Source organism: Musa acuminata, chromosome BXJ3-3, assembly GCF_036884655.1.
Source record: "Musa acuminata AAA Group cultivar baxijiao chromosome BXJ3-3, Cavendish_Baxijiao_AAA, whole genome shotgun sequence".
NCBI classification, from domain to species: domain Eukaryota; kingdom Viridiplantae; phylum Streptophyta; class Magnoliopsida; order Zingiberales; family Musaceae; genus Musa; species Musa acuminata.
Window position 1 is genome coordinate 34,510,331 of NC_088351.1, and position 9,622 is coordinate 34,519,952.

Consider the following 9,622-nt stretch of genomic DNA (forward strand, 5'->3'; position numbering starts at 1 on the left):
TTCTGCTATGATGTGGAAAATTGGCAACAATGGAATATCTAAAAAATCCCAAATACTATGGGAATCTTCAATCCAAATGCATCAAACAATAAGATATGCTTAAAATATTTTTCATGAAAATGAAATGCCTATAAATGTGGACTAGTGCAATGTGCATTAATGTGCTAGGCTTTGGCACCACTGGTTTTAGCAAGGAAAGCTCAGATTACTAAACTCAATGCAATATGCCAATTGTTCTGAAGCATCCTAAATAAGTGATTGGTTGCAGAAATATGACTTGCCGCTCATATACATGTCATGGTAAAATAAAGAAGCTAGTTATTAGAAACACTAATTCCTAACTGCAATAACTATATGACAGGAAAATATATTGCAGTTGGAACCTAAGAAAAATTAAGATTAACTTTCAAACTCATGTATGATCCGAATTGTTGCTATTTATCTCAGATCTGTGCTAAAAAAAAGTTGTGGTTCTAAATTAGGACAAAATAAAAGTTTGAAAAGAAAGATAAATTCTTAATCCAATGCGTAAAGAGCAATCCACTGCAAATTGGAAGAAGAAAATGGTTATGCTGTCAAGTTCTCTTATACCCCTGTCAATTATTCTTATCACAACTTCACCACAAGTGACATCTTGGAGTCTGTCCATTTTCATCATTAATTTCCAATTCAAGACGTCAATACTTCACTATCGATGCTTTAACAACGGAGAAATTTAAATCCAGAAAGAAAGACTCATATAACCAGCAGTTTCATTCTACTCCAGCCGAATCGCGTAACATGCTTTCATGATCCAATGAATAAAATGCGTCTAGATTCACTCGAATAAATTACATGGGGCCATATATTTTTAAGATTATTCCATATATATACACTTGATTTACCCAACGAGGAAAGCATGAACAAACATATGATGAGCAAACCCTCGAGATGAGAACAGACAGAACAGACGGAAACCAGATCGAGGTGGAGGATATCATAGAATCGAACCTGCACGAATCGCCGAGGCCCAGCGAAGATGGTGATTCGCCGTTCAACAGTGGAAGCCATCGGCATGCGATCGATCGATATAGATCAGAAAGAAGAAGGAGGCGAGAAAAGGGGGGTCGGCGAAGTGCACAAAGAGCGTGAGGCGAACAGAGGGAGCGAAAGCGCGCGAGGGAGATGCATTTTTCTGTACACTATGCGATCGATACCTGTCCCGTTATTTGTAGACCGCCACGTTTTGCCGGGTCTTCCTGTGATTAGACGAGCAGTGGGGCCCATACAAGGAGCCCGGCACAGCCAAAGCAGGTAGGTTTTGTTGGGTAATCTTTGGTATTTAAGGGCACGGATGGGTGACCGTTACGATCTAATCCTGACCGTCGATAACTTTAACGATCACCGTATCACGTGCGTTGCACGTGTTTCTGCATAACATCTATTTGCATTCAATATATAACATATCACATCGAGAAGAGATAGAGAAAGACATAGAAATATTTTAATAAAATAATTTTTTTTAAATATTTTAAACTAAATATATTATTTTTTACGTATCTCAACTATATTAAAAATTATATATAATCAACTTAAATAGTTAGAATTTTATGATTTTATTATTGTTGTTAAATATAATCATCCCGAATTCATGATAATAAAAGACTATCATCACCTTCATTATCACAAAGATGACATCATTGGAAGTCCATAGCGGGGCAAAATTGAGTAATGCAATAAAATATTACTTTTGAATACACAGCAAAGAAACTTTAAAACATGTAAATCTTAGATCATCTGAAAGCATATATGTACATACTGCTACTGTTTGATGACACAACATGAGTACAAAGATTCTACCAGCTCATAAGGGGTCCCAATTACAGGCACTAATATCACTAAAAGTATGATGTAGCCCATAAGTGCTACTAAATACATTCACTAATATCACTAGAAGTAGTTGCCTGTGCATATGCAAATATGCGACACAATGTTAACTTTTGAGAGTTCTTCACAGTCAAATATGCATCGATTGTTCTTGTCCATGAAGAACACGTTACTGATACCAAGAGCAATTTAATCTTCTTTTCCAGTTTATTCCCATTCAAGGACACTGCGTTCAATCGGCGAACCAGGAACAAATGGAACAAAACCTCGCCCACCAAACATTGGGCGCATGAAGGCATCATCAAACTTGCGCCAGTAATGGTGAACAGAGAGGGATGGTGTCATCAGAAGCATCCGTAGGCTTGTCGGGCGAGGTATGCTATGCCCAGTTTCAAGCTCCGAACCCTGTCCATTGCCAAGCAGTGGAGAAAGGAAAGATTTTGGACTTGAAGGCTCCGATGAGAGACTCAGAGATCTGGTGAGATGCTTCATGCTTGGAGGCAGCAAGAAGTAAATGAGAGGCTTAGTCATCAATCCGAACACCTAAGCAAACGCGGAACATCAGCACAAATCTATACGGCAAATAAATTTAGAATTTTACCTGACAGAACAATCCAACAACAAAAATTGATGTCTTGACAGTCATCCTAGATGAAACAGTCTCAGATCTTCTACTTTTTCATTCTTTTGACAAAATATAAAGCAAGTTAAATATCAATTCCGTTTAACAAGACCTAAAATCTTGATCAAAATCATCTCTGAGGACATAAAGGTAGAATACTAAATATATTTGTTCTTTTGCTGTCGGGGATAAATTTAGTGTATAAGATGATCTAGACAAAAATACCAATATCAGTTCCTAAACAATGGCAAGTAAGCTTCAGATGGGTACATCAAAATTTTCATTTCGAAATAAACATATAAGATCACTTTAGAAGAATGCATGAAGTTCATCTGGACAGTGATTATAACAGAATCATGTGGATCTTTTCCAGCAGGGAAGACAAATCCAAAAAAGGATAGATATCAGCAGAGACTTAATAGCATCCAATACTATTCACCTCCAACAGTTGAAATCAATACATGCAATCAGTAACTGAGCTAGTATCATGTTATTCTAGAACCAGGAAACAAGGAAATGAAATGTATCTTACCATTGTACTGAAAAGAACAACGGTGATAGTGCTGGTGATCATAAATGCATTTCCACGCTGGTGAGTATGGCCAGATCTAGTAAACTGCAGAATTACCATATATAACTTTATCAACATAAAAGACTTGCAAGTTGTTTGACATGCAATAGATATAACATGATAGACACTTGTTGGATGTGCACAGTACTTGGTACATTAAATAAAGTACATCAATAATCAAACTACAAAATTTTGTATTTTCCTAGTGTACTGGAGTACAACATGCTGTACCAACACACATACAGGTCCAAGACAGGACAGTACAACTCAGTGTTCAACATTTAAATGCTAGACCATGAAACCTGCTTTGTTTTTAGAAAACCAGAAAAAAAACACAAGGACAAATTTTCTCTTTTTTGATTGTAGATTCATAGAAAAGAGAAATGATGATAGTTGGTGCTGCCGTAACCGTTGATGTAATTATTAATCTATAAAAGATTGCTTCTGGAGCTAGAAAGTGATGACTTTTCATTTTATTGATGAGAGAGCAAGTTGACCTGATTGTAAGCAAGTGCAATTGATACCGCACCTCTCATAAGACCTGCCCACCAGATTATAACCTGTTGATAACTCGAGATATGTTACTGTACTTGATGAGTGAAAACTAGGCAAATGATAAATACGCATGGAAAACAATTACTTGCTGCTTAAAGGTAATTTTGTCATTCTGAGATCTTTTACTTAAGTTGGAGATGAACGATAGTGGAAAGACAAAAGCAGCTCTGCCAATCAATACCAAGCCCAACAGAATTGAGCTCAAACCAACTGATTTTCCAGGGCTGTAAGCAAGAGATATTGTTAGATGTCCAGCAACCAATGTATTGCACTAATAAACCAAGTATGCATAAAATGCAGACAATTTATGTTTCTAACCAAGCATGTTATGAAATAGATGAATGAAGAATGGAAATTCTAAATATACAACTCTGCACTGAGTATCCACTGGACAGAAATGATCTATTATACAAGTTCGGAGTGATTTTTAAATGGTCAGAGTCACTTGAAAATACATGCCCTTTTTTCACTCTCTTAATATGTATAATAGCATGAACCAGGCGCAGAAGGTGCAGAAAAGGCTACTAACCAAAGCAGATTCTATCTTGTTGCTTAGCTTTGTTTATGATATTGAACAAACTAGTAATTATTCAATCAATAGATGCCCAACATGATAAAAAAGTAGTAAATTATATCATAAGATATATCATGGCCCATATATCACAATTATGAATGGAGACCTCGGATAATATTGACAACTGCTAGTCAAGAATAGCAAAGATGGTTTAATCACGAGACTACAGCATTCGAGCAATAAAACATAAGCAAAACATGGAGTGATCAGAAATATAACAAACCTGTTGCTGACAAACTGCCACTTCTCAATGTCTAATGCATCCATTCCAACATATAGAAAAAGAAAAACTTCAGCAATAAATGACAAGGTTGCAAAGGCATGCCTGAATTGACAAGTAAAAGATTAAAAAAATGTAGTCTGATTTGTATAAACAGCCAACGGAGATAAGGACGAAGTATATGTACTTTGTGGTGATCCTAGAACTCTCGGTCACATTATGCCAGGTGTAGTGCGACATTACTATCCCACAGAAGAATACTGTAAGAATGCCACTTAAATCTAACAACTGCAAGACACATTAATATTTAGAAGTAATGATTTTAGGGTGATCTCAACCAAATCCAGCATACTGGAGACATAAGAAAACTGATGTTTACTTGGTGATTTAGGAGAAGAAACTCACTTCAGCTAGCATATAAGAAAGATAAGCCATAAGAATCATAAGAGCAACTTCTCGATCAGTTGAATGTCTGGATAGGGATCAGAAACAAAAGTAAGCAATGATATATTTACACAGAACCAATTTAGAATATTTTATGTTTAATCATTTAAACTTCCAAAAATGAAAAACACAGCAGTGGTTCAATTGAACCTCCGATCCTTTCAGCACTGCTATGCTACGAATGGTTCTCTACGTGTGACCAATATATAAAAAGAAAGTTTAAGTAAAGGTTGACTTTCTTTTCACAAACCTTCCGAAATACAACTTTTTTATGATATAAGCACTAAGCAATCCTCCCTGTTAGCAAAAGAGGAAAATATCAACTAAAATATATAACAGCAAAAAAGAGAGGAGAGCAGAGCATTTTCATAGCAAATCATCATTAATCAAAACTTACAAGTGCTCCGAGCAAGGTGCTTGTAGAAAATAGATAAAAGAAGTTGGCAACAAATTTTAACACAACTGTGACATCCATATGAACCAGATCAAATTTCTGGATTGCATTGAAAAGCACCACCGATGTAGCATCATTTACGACACCTTCACCAAAAACCAGGCTATAAAGCAAAGGTGTCTCATCCTGGTTAAGCACCTGATTTTTCAGTAATGAATTTCAAAAATCAGTGAGCTGTTATGTTACAAAGGACACATAAAAGAAATCTGCTAGAGTTGAGAACCTGCAGAGTGCAAACAGAATCAGTTGCAGAAAAGATTGCCCCAATTGCTATAGAAAAGAAAAAGGACCAAATAGATGATTAGCAAAAAGAGAAAGGAGAAAAATTAATCAGATACAAGGAGGACCAAGCAAGGAATGCATCCACAAGAGTATTTACCAAGATAATCTCCAATTTCCAGTGCACCTATATCCATTTTTCTGAAGATTTCCACAGCACCTGGACCAGAATTGAGGTCAAGAATGAACAATTCTCAACATGAAAATCTTGATACACTTGCATCAATCATATGAAAGAAATGATTGATCCCGATCACATAGATATAGATAGACTATTTTAAATTTTTCTTATAGAGGCAAATAAGATTACTTACTATCCTGTATGAGGCATAGATTGCCTGTGAGCTACTTGAATACTACACCTGAAATTACACCAACTTTTAACAAAGATAAAAGCCAGAGGACAAACTTTCTACCATATGCCATAATTTGATTGCTTATATCACTACAACTACTTTTTTAGGCACAGGACCAGCTAAAAATCATCAACAATGGTCCAAAACAAACAAAAAGACCGTGCCCTTCATGTTAGTAATTTGATGACTATAAATCAGCAACACTTGTATTCTGGACATATCTTAACAGTCTGTCTGCTGAATTTTTCCTAAATCCCGACAATGTAAGAAGTTAATCTAGGAGACTTTTCTCCAACTCTGTTTAGCAAATATGCTCAATGAGTCATCATGATTTTTAAAAAAGAAGGCAGAAACCAACATCATGATGTTTTCTTGACTACACATATATCTGAATAATTAAATTCGAACTTAGAGAATGCAACTATTTGAGGAATGATGTAACAACCAAACGGTGGTGGTAGCGAATTATTTTTTAAAGCAATACAAAGTACTTCTGAACTTCAGATTTGTTTCCTTACCAATTGAAATTATAACAGCTAATGCATGTCAATCCATATTCAGTACTTCAGATTTGTTTCCTTACCGATTGAAATTATTATGAAGGAGATCAAAGTTCCTACTGCACCAAACAGCATAATTGTTATGAAGTTGCGGAAGAACTGCTTTTTCTTTACTTGGAACCTGATCCACAAGCAATCAAGTTTTATAAAAAAAATGATATAGCCATTCAGCTTGAGAATCCAGATTAGTTAATATAAGATATACTTGCAGAAAAGCAAGATAATACATGCAAATGGTGGAGCAAGAACGGTTTTGAGCCTGGTTAGTTACACAAAGGTAAGGTGATAAAAATTATAGTTCCAAAATGGCATACAGTAAACCAAAAACCTAAATAAAAAAGGAATTCTGAGGATTTCAGAAAAATAATATGTAGAACAAACTTTTAATAATTGAAGTGGATTACCAGCTAGCTTAAAATGAAAAGCATTATTCTTATCTTGAATACACATCAGCTCCTGACTATAACATGTTGGAAAGAAATTAATCGAAATTAATGGACTAAAGTTGAAAAGGACATCTCCTAGGCTTGCCATTTAGTTGGTTTCAGTGATTGCTGTACCGCCCAAAATAGTACGAAATGAGCAGTACACATTGGTTCAAGCATGGGCCAGTACACAGACCACCCCTGTTTCAGGCGGCCTAGTCCAGTTTGATGAAAACAATTAAAAAATTGAAAATAGTGGTGGGGCCATCTGACTTGACACTAAAAACAGAAAAAATCCTAAAATATAAATTAGGGCTCCTGACCGCGAGCCCTCTTCTCGCGTTCTACCATTGCCGCTGCGTGCCTTCTTCTTTTCAGGTATGCTCCCACCTTTTCTCCTCCTCATCTTCATTCTTTCTTCACCTCCACCACTTCTTCTTCCTCCTCCATCGCTTCCTCTTCTTCCTCCTTCCTCTTTTGTACCTCCACTGCCCCTTCCTTTTCTTCCTCTCTAAAACACTGGTACATACTGGGGTATTAACACATGGTACACCGATATTGACCGGTATGCACCAGTGCAATAGATCACCAAAACGGATCCAGTATCCAAAATAATGATCCTTGGTTGGTTTATCAAACGGTTTCAGAATTCTCCAAATTCAAACAATCTGTGAGTTCATTTTTACTAGTGACTGATCTGGTTCAACTTACAAACAATCTGCTAATTCCAAATTCTATTCTGGTTCAACTTACAAAAACAGTCAAAGTTCACTTGGAGAAATGGAAAATGACTACATTTTTCATCACCATTAGAATAAAGGAACAAGTGCGTTCAGTAAAAGAAACAATTTGTGACCATCTTTGCTAATTTAAATATTTGTCCAACAAGTTCCACATTGTGTAATTAAGCTAACTTTCTCAGACTGACAATTAGAATATCTTTGATGAATCTCCTGACACAATATCAAAACTCATGATTTAGTTTACTCGTTTATCATCTGTATGTAACATGAATGCTGCTAACACTAGTAAGATTAAACAATGCTTGTTAAAGTGATATGACTTACTAAATCACGTAAGGGGCCACAGTCAATACACGTTTTGCATGTAGCACAATGCAGGCTCAATGATGCTGCTTATCATTACCGGGGTGTGCACCAGGATTTGGTACATTGGCAAGGTAGATTAGCACTGACCCTATGCGAAATAACTTTGCGTCTAGTTGCAAGGTTGGATTTAGAAGATGGGCATCCTTGATTATCAACAATACATAATCATTCATAAGTTGTTTATTTTGCAAAAGTCTGAATGACTACACCCAACAAATGATTTTCTAAAGTGTAAGTAATTTTGTCATGCAGTTCAGAATGTAAAAGTACTCTTTCGACCTAGCCGTCGTCTTTGCAAAAGTCTGAATGACTACACCCAACAAATGATTTTCTAAAGTGTAAGTAATTTTGTCATGTAGTTCAGAATGACTACACCCAACATATTCTTCCTGAACGAACTCAGCCCTCGTCTAAAGTAGCATAAGAATTGTTTTAAGTAATTTTTTTTTTCTTCACTCCTTTTACTTCTGTTCCCATTTAGCTAGATTAACAGAAGCAAGATTCGACTACAAATTCGATATCAAGTCAAACTAAAGAAACTATCTACCGTTTGTTCCTAAAAAATAATAGAAATGACACCTTGTTCAGTTCTGAAGCATAGGAACACTGTCCAACATAAATACCTAATGAATCACAGCAAAACAGAACCTTTAAGGTACACAAACCGATTTCCGATATGCAGTTCTTGTAAGATAACCTGACATCATATCTCAACTAAAAAGCTCAACTTCGACACAGCTCGACTCAAACATGAGGAGCAAACGAATAAATTGCTTTTCTGGAACTGATTTAGCACAGGAAAACATACCCGGCATTGAAAATTATTGGTGGGAGCACGTAGATAAAAAAGAGATCTTCACTAAAGACCATGACACGAGAATTATTCCCTCGTGTCGCAAGACGAAGTACGATGCCGGTGCACAGCCCCTGTGAACAGAACCGCCCCAATTCACCACATATCTTCGACCAACACCCAAAAAAAAAAGATCCGATCTTTATCTCGAAAACAGCAAAAACAGAGACTCACGATGATTAAAGATGTAATGGACTCATTCATCCATCGGTTCTCCTCCAGCAGGTGGCCAATCACGATGCAGGCGCAGATGAGCGTCACGAAGATATTGATCGACACCACCGACGCGTGGTCAGAGGTATCGAGTCCGGAGAGCCCCAGCTTCACCATGACGGTTCCCCAATCGACGGCCATGGCATCCCCCGGCCGCGACACCCACGCAGAAATCTCAACAGGAAGTGGGCTGCAGACTCCAACCTCAGCTTCGCGGATGTAAAGATAAACTTTGGGCGGCAATGATTGACAAGAAGATAGCCGAAGCCTTTAGCTTCGAGCTCGCGACCGGAGAATTGACTCCAGACCGCGCGCGTGGCGGTGCCTCTCATCGCTGTTTGCTGGATTATAAGATGCAGATGATGCCCTAATCACATGCCCTCTTTTTTATTCCAATTAAATAATAATAATATATAATTCATGATTGAGATTTATTTTTCTTCGATTAACAAGGACAAAATGATCGATTCGAATCGGACATTGATGCAATGATTGGTCTATGTCTGGAATTGAATTATTAT

General features: G+C 36.9%; 1 protein-coding gene across 2 annotated transcripts; it reads right to left on the reverse strand.

Annotated features, from left to right (window-relative positions):
• Positions 1-1,745: 1,745 nt before the first annotated feature.
• On the reverse strand, positions 1,746-9,420 carry LOC135633946 (sodium/hydrogen exchanger 1-like). Of its 2 annotated transcripts, XM_065143973.1 has the most exons (14): positions 9,063-9,420; positions 8,844-8,962; positions 6,525-6,622; positions 5,686-5,745; positions 5,530-5,576; positions 5,250-5,444; positions 5,103-5,149; positions 4,814-4,880; positions 4,596-4,696; positions 4,412-4,513; positions 3,700-3,838; positions 3,557-3,619; positions 3,021-3,104; positions 1,746-2,409 (listed from the first exon to the last, which is right to left on the reverse strand). In XM_065143973.1, the coding sequence occupies exons 1-14, from the start codon at positions 9,240-9,242 to the stop codon at positions 2,074-2,076; spliced, it is 1,638 nt and encodes a 545-aa protein (XP_065000045.1). In that variant the 5' UTR covers positions 9,243-9,420; the 3' UTR covers positions 1,746-2,073. The 2 variants fall into 2 exon arrangements, with proteins under 2 accessions (XP_065000045.1, XP_065000046.1); XM_065143974.1 differs by lacking the exons at positions 4,596-4,696; positions 4,814-4,880.
• Positions 9,421-9,622: the final 202 nt, after the last annotated feature.

Bases quoted from the DNA above. Each gene is read 5' to 3' on its own strand.
- LOC135633946 (XM_065143973.1), bottom strand. From the start codon at position 9,242: ATGGCCGTCGATTGGGGAACCGTCATGGTGAAGCTGGGGCTCTCCGGA. The intron at 5,746-6,524 runs GTAAGGAAACAA...ATTCTGGTCCAG, and splicing joins CTTCATAATAATTTCAATCG to GTGCTGTGGAAATCTTCAGA. The intron at 5,445-5,529 runs GTTCTCAACTCT...CTGAAAAATCAG, and splicing joins ATTCTGTTTGCACTCTGCAG to GTGCTTAACCAGGATGAGAC.